The sequence below is a fragment of the Pelodiscus sinensis genome, chromosome 6, assembly GCF_052426305.1.
Source record: "Pelodiscus sinensis isolate ZL-2025 chromosome 6, ASM5242630v1, whole genome shotgun sequence".
Classification (NCBI taxonomy): Eukaryota; Metazoa; Chordata; order Testudines; family Trionychidae; genus Pelodiscus; species Pelodiscus sinensis.
In genome coordinates, this window is record NC_143057.1 from 130,980,560 (window position 1) to 130,995,179 (window position 14,620).

The 14,620-nt window shown below is 63.8% G+C and overlaps 1 protein-coding gene across 1 annotated transcript in view; it reads right to left on the reverse strand.

Moving 5' to 3' along the window:
* Positions 1–220, reverse strand: part of TMEM8B (transmembrane protein 8B) — a 38,608-nt gene extending 38,388 nt beyond the window's left edge. Inside the window, exon 1 of the mRNA XM_089779503.1 lies at positions 101–220. Within this exon, the coding sequence (XP_089635629.1) occupies positions 101–176 (76 nt within the window). The 5' untranslated portion in view covers positions 177–220. The remainder of the gene's footprint in view (positions 1–100) is intronic.
* Between the last annotated feature and the right edge of the window lie 14,400 nt (positions 221–14,620).

Here is a 14,620-nt window from a genome sequence, read left to right on the forward strand (position 1 = left end):
GCTCCGGGGCGGACCCCCAGGGACTCAGTGGGGCAGGGACCCCCAGGGCTGAGCAGTGGCAGGGCCCCCAGGGGCTCGGCAGGGCCCAGCCCCCACTCACCGGCCGGGGGCCCCGCGGCCAGCAGCAGCAGCAGCAGCAGCAGCAGCAGCAGCAGCAGCAGGCGCCGCCGGGCCATGCTCCGGGCCGTGCTCCGCTCCGCGCGCCCCGCACCATCCCCGCAGCTGCCCGCAGCCATGACGTCAGGCCGTGCGCCCGCCCATTGGCCAGGCGCGCGCCGAACGCCTGGGAGCCTTCTGCTGATTGGCAGAGCAGCTGCCACTCACCACGCGGGCCCGCCCCTCCTGCCGCTGGTGCCGCTGCTCCAGGCACAGCTGTTCCCCGAGGACAGGCGAGCGGGGCGGGGCTGGGAGTGGGAGGGGGGTGTGGAGCAGGGGGGGACGGAGGCGGGTTAGGGGGATGGAGGTGGGGCGGGAGGGGGGGTGTGGAGCAGGGGGGGACGGAGGCGGGTTAGGGGGATGGAGGTGGGGCGGGAGGGGGGATGTGGGGCAGAGGGGGGACGGAGGCGAGTTAGGGGGATGGAGGTGGGGCGGGAGGGGGGGTGTGGAGCAGGGGGGGACGGAGGAGGGTTAGGGGGATGGAGGTGGGGCGGGAGGGGGATGTAGAGCAGAGGGGGACGGAGGCGGGTTAGGGGGATGGAGGTGGGGCGGGAGGGGGGGTGTGGAGCAGAGGGGGACGGAGGCGGGTTAGGGGGATGGGGGTGGGGCAGGAGGGGGGGATGTGGGGCAGAGGGGGACGGAGGCGAGTTAGGGGGATGGAGGTGGGGCGGGAGGGGGGATGTGGGGCAGAGGGTGGACGGAGGCGGGTTAGGGGGCTGGAGGTGGGGCGGGAGGGGGATGTGGAGCAGAGGGGGACGGAGGCGGGTGAGGGGGATGGAGGTGGGGCGGGAGGGGGGATGTGGGGCAGAGGGGGACGGAGGCGGGTTAGGGGGATGGAGGTGTGTTGGGAGGGGGGATGTGGAGCAGAGGGGGACGGAGGAGGGTTGGGGGATGGAGGTGGGGCGGGAGGGGGATGTGGAGCAGAGGGGAGACGGAGGCGGGTTAGGGGGATGGAGGTGGGGCGGGAGGGGGGATGTGGGGCAGAGGGGGACGGAGGCGGGTTAGGGGGATGGAGGTGGGGTGGGAGGGGGGATGTGGGGAAGAGGGGGGACGGAGGCGGGTTAGGGGGATGGAGGTGGGGCGGGAGGGGGGATGTGGAGCAGAGGGGGGACGGAGGCGGGTTAGGGGGATGGAGGTGGGGCGGGAGGGGGGATGTGGGGCAGAGGGGAGATGGAGGAGGGTTGGGGGATGGAGGTGGGGCGGGAGGGGGGATGTGGGGCAGAGGGGGGATGGAGGCGGGTTAGGGGGATGGAGGTGGGGCGGGACGGGGGTGGGGCAGAGGGGGATGGAGGCGGGTTAGGGGGATGGAGGTGGGGTGGGAGGGGGGATGTGGGGCAGAGGGGGGACGGAGGCGGGTTAGGGGGATGGAGGTGGGGCGGGACGGGGGGAGGTGGGGCAGAGGGGGACGGAGGAGGGTTAGGGGGATGGAGGTGGGGCGGGAGGGGGATGGAGGTGGGGCGGGAGGGGGGATTTGGAGCAGAGGGGAGACGGAGGAGGGTTAGGGGGATGGAGGTGGGGCGGGAGGGGGGATGTGGGGCAGAGGTGGGACGGAGGCGGGTTAGGGGGATGGAGGTGGGGCGGGACGGGGGAGGTGGGGCAGAGGGGGACGGAGGAGGGTTAGGGGGATGGAGGTGGGGTAGGAGGGGGGATGTGGAGCAGAGGGGGACGGAGGCGGGTTAGGGGGATGGAGGTGGGGTGGGAGGGGGGATGTGGAGCAGGGGGGGACGGAGGCGGGTTAGGGGGATGGAGGTGGGGCGGGAGGGGGGAGGTGGGGCAGAGGGGGACGGAGGAGGGTTAGGGGGATGGAGGTGGGGCGGGAGGGGGATGGAGGTGGGGCGGGAGGGGGGATTTGGAGCAGAGGGGAGACGGAGGAGGGTTAGGGGGATGGAGGTGGGGCGGGAGGGGGGATGTGGGGCAGAGGTGGGACGGAGGCGGGTTAGGGGGATGGAGGTGGGGCGGGAGGGGGGATGTGGGGCAGAGGGGGACGGAGGCGGGTTAGGGGGATGGAAGTGGGGCGGGAGGGGGGATGTGGGGCAGAGGGAGACGGAGGCGGGTTAGGAGGATAGAGGTGGGGCGGGAGGGGGGATGTGGGGCAGAGGGGGACGGAGGCGGGTTAGGGGGATGGAGGTGGGGCGGGAGGGGGGATGTGGGGCAGAGGTGGGACGGAGGCGGGTTAGGGGGATGGAGGTGGGGCGGGAGGGGGGATGTGGGGCAGAGGGGGACGGAGGCGAGTTAGGGGGATGGAGGTGGGGCGGGAGGGGGGGTGTGGAGCAGGGGGGGACGGAGGAGGGTTAGGGGGATGGAGGTGGGGCGGGAGGGGGATGTAGAGCAGAGGGGGACGGAGGCGGGTTAGGGGGATGGAGGTGGGGCGGGAGGGGGGGTGTGGAGCAGAGGGGGACGGAGGCGGGTTAGGGGGATGGGGGTGGGGCAGGAGGGGGGATGTGGGGCAGAGGGGGACGGAGGCGAGTTAGGGGGATGGAGGTGGGGCGGGAGGGGGGATGTGGGGCAGAGGGTGGACGGAGGCGGGTTAGGGGGCTGGAGGTGGGGCGGGAGGGGGATGTGGAGCAGAGGGGGACGGAGGCGGGTGAGGGGGATGGAGGTGGGGCGGGAGGGGGGATGTGGGGCAGAGGGGGGACGGAGGCGGGTTAGGGGGATGGAGGTGTGTTGGGAGGGGGGATGTGGAGCAGAGGGGGACGGAGGAGGGTTGGGGGATGGAGGTGGGGCGGGAGGGGGATGTGGAGCAGAGGGGAGACGGAGGCGGGTTAGGGGGATGGAGGTGGGGCGGGAGGGGGGATGTGGGGCAGAGGGGGACGGAGGCGGGTTAGGGGGATGGAGGTGGGGTGGGAGGGGGGATGTGGGGAAGAGGGGGGACGGAGGCGGGTTAGGGGGATGGAGGTGGGGCGGGAGGGGGATGTGGAGCAGAGGGGGGACGGAGGCGGGTTAGGGGGATGGAGGTGGGGCGGGAGGGGGGATGTGGGGCAGAGGGGAGATGGAGGAGGGTTGGGGGATGGAGGTGGGGCGGGAGGGGGGATGTGGGGCAGAGGGGGGATGGAGGCGGGTTAGGGGGATGGAGGTGGGGCGGGACGGGGGTGGGGCAGAGGGGGATGGAGGCGGGTTAGGGGGATGGAGGTGGGGTGGGAGGGGGGATGTGGGGCAGAGGGGGGACGGAGGCGGGTTAGGGGGATGGAGGTGGGGCGGGACGGGGAGGTGGGGCAGAGGGGGACGGAGGAGGGTTAGGGGGATGGAGGTGGGGCGGGAGGGGGATGGAGGTGGGGCGGGAGGGGGGATTTGGAGCAGAGGGGAGACGGAGGAGGGTTAGGGGGATGGAGGTGGGGCGGGAGGGGGGATGTGGGGCAGAGGTGGGACGGAGGCGGGTTAGGGGGATGGAGGTGGGGCGGGACGGGGGAGGTGGGGCAGAGGGGGACGGAGGAGGGTTAGGGGGATGGAGGTGGGGTAGGAGGGGGGATGTGGAGCAGAGGGGGGACGGAGGCGGGTTAGGGGGATGGAGGTGGGGTGGGAGGGGGGATGTGGAGCAGAGGGGGACGGAGGCGGGTTAGGGGGATGGAGGTGGGGCGGGAGGGGGGAGGTGGGGCAGAGGGGGACGGAGGAGGGTTAGGGGGATGGAGGTGGGGCGGGAGGGGGATGGAGGTGGGGCGGGAGGGGGGATTTGGAGCAGAGGGAGACGGAGGAGGGTTAGGGGGATGGAGGTGGGGCGGGAGGGGGGATGTGGGGCAGAGGTGGGACGGAGGCGGGTTAGGGGGATGGAGGTGGGGCGGGAGGGGGGATGTGGGGCAGAGGGGGACGGAGGCGGGTTAGGGGGATGGAAGTGGGGCGGGAGGGGGGATGTGGGGCAGAGGGAGACGGAGGCGGGTTAGGAGGATAGAGGTGGGGCGGGAGGGGGGATGTGGGGCAGAGGGGGACGGAGGCGGGTTAGGGGGATGGAGGTGGGGCGGGAGGGGGGATGTGGGGCAGAGGGAGACGGAGGCGGGTTAGGAGGATAGAGGTGGGGCGGGAGGGGGATGTGGAGCAGAGGGGGACGGAGGCGGGTTAGGGGGATGGAGGTGGGGCGGGAGGGGGATGTGGAGCAGAGGGGGACGGAAGCGGGTTAGGGGGATGGAGGTGGGGCGGGAGGGGGGATGTGGGGCAGAGGGAGACGGAGGCGGGTTAGGAGGATAGAGGTGGGGCGGGAGGGGGGATGTGGGGCAGAGGGGGACGGAGGCGGGTTAGGGGGATGGAGGTGGGGCGGGAGGGGGATGTGGAGCAGAGGGGGACGGAGGCGGGTTAGGGGGATGGAGGTGGGGCGGGAGGGGGGATGTGGAGCAGAGGGGGACAGAAGCGGGTTAGGGGGATGGAGGTGGGGCGGGAGGGGGGATGTGGGGCAGAGGGAGACGGAGGCGGGTTAGGAGGATAGAGGTGGAGCGGGAGGGGGGATGTGGGGCAGAGGGGGACGGAGGCGGGTTAGGGGGATGGAGGTGGGGCGGGAGGGGGGATGTGGAGCAGAGGGGGATGGAGGCGGGTTAGGGGGATGGAGGTGGGGCGGGAGGGGGATGTGGAGCAGAGGGGGACGGAAGCGGGTTAGGGGGATGGAGGTGGGGCGGGAGGGGGGATGTGGGGCAGAGGGAGACGGAGGCGGGTTAGGAGGATAGAGGTGGGGCGGGAGGGGGGATGTGGGGCAGAGGGGGACGGAGGCGGGTTAGGGGGATGGAGGTGGGGCGGGAGGGGGATGTGGAGCAGAGGAGGACGGAGGCGGGTTAGGGGGATGGAGGTGGGGTGGGAGGGGGGATGTGGGGCAGAGGGGGATGGAGGTGGGTTAGGGCAATAGAGGTGGGGCAGGAGGAGGCTGTGGGGCAGAGCGGGGGTGGAGGTAATGGATGGAGATGTCTGGCTTCTCCCTTAGCCTAATGGACATGGCTGGGGGTGTCTGGTTCCCCCTTTAACCTGATGGATGCGGCCGGGGGTGTCCGGCTCCCCCTTAGCCCAGTGGACGAGGCCGGGGGGATCTGGGCTCCACCATTGGAGTCAGCCCGAGTCGCGTGTTCAGCGGCTGTTCACACTTGGCCCAAGTGGAGCAGTCACAGCTGGGGCAGGCTGGTTTGGCCTTGCTGGGTCTCAGGAGGCCTGAGCTCTGCCCCCAGCTCTGCCTCAGCGCCCCGCCTGGGCCCATGATCCTCCTGGGGAGTCCCAGCTGTGTCCCTAAGTCCGTTTCATGAAGCGGGGGGGGGGGGGGGTTTGAGGCGGAATGTGGGGTGATGAGGTCACAGGCTAAGGTCATAGATGTCACCGAGGTGTGGGGGAGTCCCCGGGCCCTGCCCCCCACCCGCAGCCAGAGGGGACCCCCAGCCGGCAGGGCGCACAAGAGAGTTCTTGGGACCCAGCGCAGCACAGACTGGTCAGCGCAGGGACCGGGAGCAGCCAGGCCAGCCCAGCCTGGGGGAGGGAATTCACAGCCAGGGCTCTGGGCCCCTCCCTGCATCGTTAAACCAGCTGAGACCCCCTCACACAGCGAGCGTCCGCCCCAGCCCTGCAGGCAGCCCCGCTGTGACAGGGTGAGGTCACAGACGCCCTGAGGGTGATTCCCGGGGTGCTGACAGCCACTGCCACTGGCAGGCGTGCTCTCTGGGGCTCCGCACCGCCCGGTCCTGCTGGGCCAGCTCCCTGATCTCCCCCAGCCGAAGCCTGAGCCGAGGTCCCTGCCCCCACCGAGGAGCAACAGAGACACTGAACCTCCTCAGGTCCAAGGAGAGGACAGTTTGGGGCCCAGCCCCCTGGGTTCCCCTCCCTGGATGGGATCAAGCCCCAAAGAATTAGGTGAGCCCTGTTAGCAGGGAAGGGGGAGTGTGCCCCCAGGTAACAATTATTGACACTGGCATTGACAGAAAGTACCGGTGGTTTTATTCCGCCCAAGCGGGATGATTGACGTGGGGATGGGCGCGAACAGGCGGAGCAAAGTCAGTTACAAATCAAAAGACACAAAACACTTGGCTACTTCCACACTGAAATCCCAGCACAGACTTACTCAGACTCACCCTAAAACCTCCTTCCGGCCGCCCCTCCAAACCAGGGCCCCCCTTCCCTCAAGTGCAGTCCAGACAAAAGACTCCGGCCCCCACTTCTCTATCTGTTTTAAGGAATTCAGGCCACACCCCACCACACCCTGCTCAGACTTAGGGACAAAAGAGATTGTTTAACTGTCGAGGGTAACACCCTCCATGCCTCATTCGTGCATGTAAACCCCCAAAGTATCCCCCACTCCACGTGGCTAATGGCACACACGATACACACATCAGCGTAGGATCAGCAGAGCCAGCGGATCACGACAGGGACTTGATGGGTTACATGAAATAATTCATTCACAGCACCTTTGCGTGATGTATATTCCTGTCCATATGCCCATCTCATAAAGGGGGGGGGGATCCGTCACACCCACCTCCTCCTTTGTCCTGCACCCTGAATTCCCATCTCCATCTAGGTACTGGTGCAGTGCTCAGGGAAACTGAGGCACACAGATGGGGCTACTGCAGGACAGTAGAAATCACAGTAACATACTGAGAACAGAGTGAATACAATCCCCACTTCTCACAATAGGGCACTGGGGCGAGGCCATGGGGCCAGAGTGCGAGGCTGAACTCTGAGTGCGAGGGATGTGCACAGCATGTGTCCGTGGCTGCAGTGTCCATCAGGCTCACTGCCCAGGGCCTGACCCCTCGGGGCCCCACTAAGCCCAGTGGCTGGCACAAGGACTGACCCCCGGCCCTGCCAGCCCTTCCTACTGCTCTGGGCGGTGCCCTGTAGCAGGGCCCGAGGTGCTGATGGGGGCACATCCCAGTGCTGCCCTGGGGCCAGCCGGGCGAGAGGGACACGCTGCAGCCAGCCCAGCCCACTGCAGAGAGGCAGAGAACAAACATCCCGGCTGCGGCTAGGCCCTCGCTCTCTATGGGGCTCCCCGGTGGGAGGAAGGGGCAGCCGGGGGGCTCCTGCTCTCCCGGGACAGAGGGCCCCTGCAGAAGCCCTGTGGGGAGGGGTAGGAGGCGGGTCAGATGGTGTTGGAAGCCAGGGGTGGGCAGCTGAGGTTGGTGTGAGTTTGAAGGAGAGGTGTGTGTGTAGGGGGGGTGGGTGTGTGAGACACACACACACACACACACACACACACACACACACACAGAGCGTATGTGCAGCTCATCTCTGTGCACTGGCTGGCTGGGTTGTGGAGCAGCCCTGCTATCTGGGCGGGTTACTGGGGAGCACGTCTGGGTCCACCCTACCCCCGTCCTTCCCCAGAGCCACGTGTGCAGGGTCGGGATTGCCCCTTCCGTGACTCTGCCGCAGGACGCGACCCAGCCAGCACCGCGCTAACTGCCTGCTCCCCTCCCCTCCCTTCCCTGCACAAAGGTGATCTGGAGAAAGGGGTAAGCAGTGAGGTGGTAAAGTTTACAGATGATACCAAACTGTTTAGGATAGTCAAGAGAGAAGCAGACTGTGAGGGACTCCAAGAAGATCTCACCAAACTGAGTGATTGGGCAACAAAATGGCAAAGGAAATTTAATGTGGATAAGTGTAAAGTAATGCACATCGGGAAAAATAACCCCAACTATACGTACAGTATGATGGGGGCTAATTTGGCTACGACAAATCAGGAAAGGGATCTTGGAGTTATCGTGGACAGTTCTCTGAAAACTTCCATGCAGTGTGCAGCAGCAATCAAAAAGGCAAATAGGATGTTAGGAATTATTAAGAAAGGGATAGAAAATAAGACCCAGAATATCTGGGCTCTGAGCCCTGGCTGCTCCAAGTTCCTGCACGGACAAGTCTGTTCTACTCTGTCCCACTTCTGTTCTCCCTGCCGTCTGGGAGCCTGTCTGGCTGCGGGTGGGGGCAGGGCCCTGTGACTCCCTGCACCTCAGCAACACTGGTGGCAGGAGTGGGATGGCTGCACCCCGTGGATAGAACATCCAGCAGTAAGTGACGGGGCTCAGTAGAAAGCAGGGGGACGAGTAAGAGCCAGCTGTGCTGGAGGCCAGGAGGAGCAGTTCCAGGAAGCACGGGGCGTGCAGTCTGGCCAGAGTTTGATCCGCGACAAGGGCAGCAGCCAACAGGGAAATGTCCGAGAGGAGCTCAGGTAGGTGTGGCTTTTGGGAGGTGGAGTTGGGAGCTGGGGGGGTGAGTATCAAAGTGTTTGTCTGTCTGTGAGCATTTGTTTGCCTGTGCGTTTGGGGACTGGAAAGGAGCGGCAGCTGGAAAAGTGTGAATCAGGAGTGCTTTGTTCCAGGAGAGCCCTCGGGACGATTGGATTAGAGGCAAGGCTTTGAGATAGGCCTAGCCAGCAGACTTACAAGAAAGCAGCCAGAGCAAATGCAGTGAGCAGCCAACAGGGGAGTTCGCCCTGGGGGGGAGCCCCATAGGGTATGTCTAGGATACATGGCTCTGTCGACGGAGCCATGTAGATGAGTTTACTAGACATAGGGAACTGAAGCAGCGATTTAAATAATCGCCGCTTCATTTACATCAAAATGGCCGCCGCGCTGTGCCGATCAGCTGTTTGGCGGCACACCGTGGTCGACAAGGGAAGCCTTTGTCAATCGCCCCAGTATGCCTCGTGAAATGAGGTTTACTAGGACGGTCAACAAAGGCTTCCCTTGTCAACCGCGGCACGTCCAGACTGCCCCGCTGTGCCGCCAAACAGCTGATTGGCACAGTGCGGCAGCCATTTTAATGTAAATGAAGCGGCGATTATTTAAATTGCCGCTTCAGTTCCTTATGTCTAGTAAACTCATCTACATGGCTCCGTCGACAGAGCCATGTAGTGTAGACGTACCTACAGTGTTTGGTGGGTTTTTTCTTCTTCTGCCCTTCTGAGGAATCTCTCCGAAGGCAGGCAGGGATAGATGGTGATAGATGGTGATCGCTCTGCTGTTGGGCCCTCACAGCATGCATGATGTTTGTCTTCCTCCCGGAAGATAGAAGGGATTTCGTCTGCACTAAGTGCAAGCTGCTCGCCATTTTGGAAGAAAAAATGAGAGGACTTGAGAGCCAAGTATCAACCCTACGTTCCATCAGAGAGGATGCAGACTTCCTTGAGAGAAGGCAGCGTTTAATCCTGCAGGCACAGCAGGCTGGACAGCCAGGGAGGGCAGTGCAGGACAGGGAAGAGAACTGGCAGCATGTAACCTCCAGGAGGAGAAAGCCAGTTCAAGTATCCCCCGTTCCTGTAGGGGTAAGTAACCGCTTTCAGGATCTCTCCACAGGCACTGCAGTGGAGAATGCTTTGGCAGGGACCTCTCAGGGAAGAAATCAGAAAGGAACACCATCCACTGGAAGGCATGGGGTGTGTAGTCCTAGGGATGGGGGTTCCACAACCACCACCCCCAAAAGAAGATGATGGGTAGTGGTGGTCGGGGAGCTCTCCTAAGAGGGACAAAGTCATCCATCTGCCGCCCAGACCTGCAATCTCGAGAGGTGTGCTGCTTACCAGGAGCTCGCATTCAGGATGTGATTGAGACTCTTCCAGAACTGATCAAAGCTTCGGATCGCTACCCCTTCCTGCTTCTCCATATAGGAACTAACGATACGGCCAAGAATGACCTTGAGCGGGTCACAGTGGATTATGTAGCACTGGGAAAGAAGGAGCAAGGAATTTGAAGCGCGAGTGGGGTTCTCGTTCATCCTCCCTGTTGAGGGAAAAGGTCAAGGTAGAGATTGATGAATCGTAGAAGTAAATGCGTGGTTGCGCAGATGGTGTCACAGAGAGGACTTTGGTTTCTTCGACCATGGGACTCTGTTCTGGGCACAAGGATTGTTAGGAAGATGGGATCCACCTAACCAAGGGTATGTCTACACTACCACCCTAGTTCGAACTAGGGTGGTTAATGTAGTCATACGGAGTTGCAAATGAAGCCCGGGATTTGAATTTCCCGGGCTTCATTTGCATAAAGCCAGGCGCCGCCATTTCACGAGGAGTAACGGTAGTTCAGACTAGGAAGCCTAGTCCGAACTACCTAGTCCGTGCCGCGTGTAGCCGCATGGCACGGAGTCCGCACTAGCGGACATTTAAAAATGGCAGCGCCCGGCTTTATGCACTGCACCAAGGGCTGTTGGCAGGTGCCCTGGACCCTGAGGCCCGGCTGAAATCTGCCTTTATCACCCTGGTGGGGCTCTATGAGTTCCTGGTCCTGCCATTCGGCCTCCAGGGGGCACTGGCCACCTTCCAGTGGGATGGAGAGCTTTGCCCTTGCTCACATCCACTATATTTGTGTCTTCAGCCAGTCCTGGGAGGAGCAGGGGTCCCAGGTCAGCCGGGTGCTGGACCGGCTGCGGGAGGCTGGCTGACTGTAAAGCCTGGGAAGTGCAAGGTCGGGATGGCCGAGGTGCCCTACCTTGAAGCCAGAACCAGCCAAGGTGGAGGTCATCCGAGACTGGGCTGTTCCCCAGACCAAGAAGCAGGTCCAGGCTTTCATTGGGCTGGGGGGTATGACCAGAGGTTTGAGCCCCACCTCAGCTCCATCGCTGCCCCGATCACAGAGCTGTGCAGGAAGGGGAGGCCAGACGGGGTATCTGGATGGAGCACTGCCAGAGGGCGCTCTGTGCACTGACGGAGGCCCTGGCCAGAGCCCCAGTGCTGAGAAATCCAGACTGGGACAAGCCCTTTGAGGGTCTGTAACAAACACACACGGCACAGGCCTGAAACTTAACGAGCAAGACTTCTGCTCAGTGAAACTGCAAACACCGAGCATGCAGCTGCCCCTCTGGTCGGCAGGAAGCCTCACAAGCAAATCCCCTCAGACACCCCTGTGCCCCCCAGCCCCCTTACACAGGGGAGAGGTTATAACCCATCCCCCCACCTCCCCTCAGACACCCCAGTGCTCCCTGTGCCCCCCAGCCCCCCTTACACAGGGGAGAGGTTATAACCCATCCCCCACCTCCCCTCAGACACCCCAGTGCTCCCTGTGCCCCCCAGCCCCCCTTACACAGGGGAGAGGTTATAACCCATCCCCCACCTCCCCTCACACACCCCAGTGCTCCCTGTGCCCCCCCCAGCCCCCTTACACAGGGGAGAGGTTATAACCCATCCCTCCACCTCCCCTCACATACCCCAGTGCTCCCTGTGCCCCCCCAGCCCCCCTTACACAGGGGAGAGGTTATAACCCATCCCCCACCTCCCCTCAGACACCCCAGTGTTCCCTGTGCCCCCCAGCCCCTCTTACACAGGGGAGAGGTTATAACCCATCCCTTCCCCCCCTATCTCCAGACAAGTTCTCTCAGTCCCAAAGGACCAGCCACAGTCCTGGGGCAATAGATACCTTGGATCTCACCCACACAAGCTCGCTGGGCCAGCCCTTTAGCATCTGCCATTGGAGGGGTTATTGACAGAGGAAGGACAATTTAGGCGAGGCAGGTAATTTATTCGCTTCAACAGTCTCCAAGTTCCTGGTGCACGCTCTCAGCGGAGCTGGAGCCAACTGCCGGCTTACCAGTCACTGTGGCCTGGTCTGTGGAGCTGGGCACGTTTCTGCCCGGCCTTGCGGTGGACAGTGAGGAAGTCTCCTTTCCTCCCCCTCCAGCAGACCCCTGGGGCGCTGGCTGTCAGCGTGGGGAGCGGCTGGCACTTCAGACAATTGCTTAAATGGAGGGAGAGCTCCAGTGGGGGACGGCTCCCTCACCCGCCTGGTGGCTCCCCTCGTGGTGCCGGCCGGCTCCAGTCCCATGACCGGGGGCTCCGACTACCTTGCTAAGGCCAGACACGTGCTGACGGGTGAACCCTTCGCTGCTGGAACCCGCCCAGCTCAGAGGGGCCTGTCAAGTGCCCAGGCTGAGTTTTCCTCGCTCCCCCTGGGGCCAATGTCGCCTGCAGCTGATGGGAACGGGTCTGTGGATTTCCTGGGCAGGCTGAGACCAACAGCTCATTGCCAAGTTATCTGCAGCCCCTTCTAGAGCTTCCAGGTGCCTCAAAGCCCCCTCTGGGGGGGCCATGGGCTCTGGCAAGATGCTGCTCCCGTGTGCCAGCGTGAAGCCCCACCAGCCCCAGCACCGATGTGAGGGGGCAATGCAGGCTTGTGAGGAAGTGGGGAATTTGGAGGTTCAAAGGGGGGCTGCATGCAGGGGGGCGCTCAGTGCCCCTGGGGGTTACTGGGTTAATGTGGCAACGGGAGAGGGAGCTTGTCACTGCAGGGAACAGTCCAGAACTGGATCCAGGCGCCTGGTGCCCAGCAGATCCAGCTCGGAGGACACGGCCGGGTCTGCCCAGAGGGAGGCCAAGGGGATGCAGAGAGGAGACCCCAGTGCCCAACTGGTTCCACCCAGGGGAGAACATTGGGTGGAGGAAAGGAGAGGAGAGGGAGCAGCCGATCCTGTTACCTGGAGAGTCGCTGGCCGGGGAGGGGCTGTTGTCGGGGGCTTCTGAAGGGGACAGGGAGGGAGCAGGCAGAGCCCACCCAGCTGCAGAGGAAGCTCAGACGTGCGGGGCTGGGGGAAGCCAGGCCGAGAAGCCTGAGGGATCCTTCGCTGGGTTCAAAGCTCCATAAACTCTTCTGTCTGGTGCTGACAGGGAATCGCTCTGGGCAGGATCACAGGGCTGCGCTGTTCCCTCTGGAGAAGGGGGCCTGTAACGTAGTGGGAGGTACCTTGCTGGTTGCTATGCTGGGCAGTGGGTTGTGAGTGACCTCCACTGGCTGCAGCACGGCCCAGCAGGGCAGGGGATGAGTCATTATGCAAGGGGGCTTCGAACCTGTCTGACCAGTGATCTCCCAGGGAGCGGATCAATGAGAAGAAGGGGAGTGGAGCCCTGGCTGGGGGCAGGGCTGGAAGTGAGGGAGTTTGGTTTCTGGCTGGGATCATGGAGGAAGCAGCCTAGACAATGGGCTGGGATTTAGGGGCCCAGGATCCCCCATCTCAAGGGGGGCTAAGGCATCCTAGGCCTGCCCTGTAACCAGATGACATCTGTGCTGTATCCTGGAGGAGCAATAAACTCCCTCTAGTCTACTGGCTGATGGAGTCTGTCCATGCCATTACAGGGGTGCAGGAGGCAGGGGAACCCCAACGCGCCATCACACTGGTGTCAGAAGTGGGATGCACTGCACCCCGTGGATGGAGCTTCCAGCGGCGAGCAACAAGGCGCAGTAGAAGCAAGAGCCGTGGAGCCAGGCATGCTGGAGACAGAGTGAAGCGGTTCCTGGGAATCGTGGGGCGCTGCAGCACTAGACTGGCGAGTCTGCACCGAGGGGCCCAGCGGGCAGATGGCCTACACCCGACTCTTGAAGGCAGAGCTGGTGAAACTGTGCAGAGAGAGGGGCTTGCCTGTGCAGAAAGCAACCAAGGCCCAGCTGATTGTCCAACTGGAAGAGAATGACCAGCCACAGGGCTGGGATCCTGTCCCAGTGGAGAGCAGCCAGACCCCTCCTGGGAGCGTGTCAGGCGCTGAGAGGGGGCAGAGCACTGGAACCCGCCGGAGAGACGGGACAGCCTCCCAGGGGAACCCTGCAGGCTGTAGTCCTTGTAGGGCAGGGGCCAACTCAGCAGAGCTGCGGCGGTTGGAGATCCAGCTACGGATGAAGGAATTGGAAGTAGAGGACAGAGAGAAGGAGCGCCAAGATTGAGAAAGGGACCTCCAGGACCAAGAGAAGCAGCAACAGCATGAGCTGGCCATGGCAGAGCGGAGAAGCGGCGGGGCCCTGGCTGCGCCAAGTACAGATGGGCCCCAAGGGCCCAGGGCTGCCAGAGGCTTGGAGAGGCTCGTGGTGGCCCAATTGAAGGACATGGGCGACATAGACGGGTTCCTCAGCTCCTTTGAGAGGGCCTGTGGGCTGCAACGGGTCCCCCCAGCTGACTGGCTGCAGGAGCTCGTCCCCGCACTGAGCCAGGAGGCAGCTGGAGTGCTCAGTCAGCTGGAGGACCTACAGCCAGGGGATTACAACCGAGTCAAGGAGGCCCTGCTGCACAAGTTCGGGCTGACCCCCGAGATGTACAGGAAGAAGTTCCGGGGGGTACAGAAAGGGCCACGGGAGACCTATGTGGATCTGGCCGCCCGCCTGGCGCAATACTGCCGCAAGTGGGTGTCTGGAGTCGGAGCCCAGGCCGCAGAGGAGCTGCTCAAGCTGGTCATGATGGAGCAGTTCTATGAAGCGTGCCCACCCAGACTGATGCTGTGGCTCAAGGACTGGAGACCAGAGACCCCCCAGGAGGCCGGGAGGCTGGCGGATGAGTTCACGGAGAGCCGGTCCGGGTGTGAACGGGAGTCCCGGAGAGAAAGGGAACCGCGCAGAGACCGGATCTCGGCTGAGCGACGGAGGGAGTCAACTACGGGGCGAGACCAAGAGACAAGTCGTCTGCGCCCCAGAGAACCAGCCATGGCCTGGACAGAGACAGCCCAAAGGGGCCCACAGGACCTAACTTGCCAGAAGCTGAGGGACCAGGCTGGCCTCCATGCAGCTCAGCCCCTGGGGAGAGTTGGCCAGGAGAGATCCCTATGGAAGCA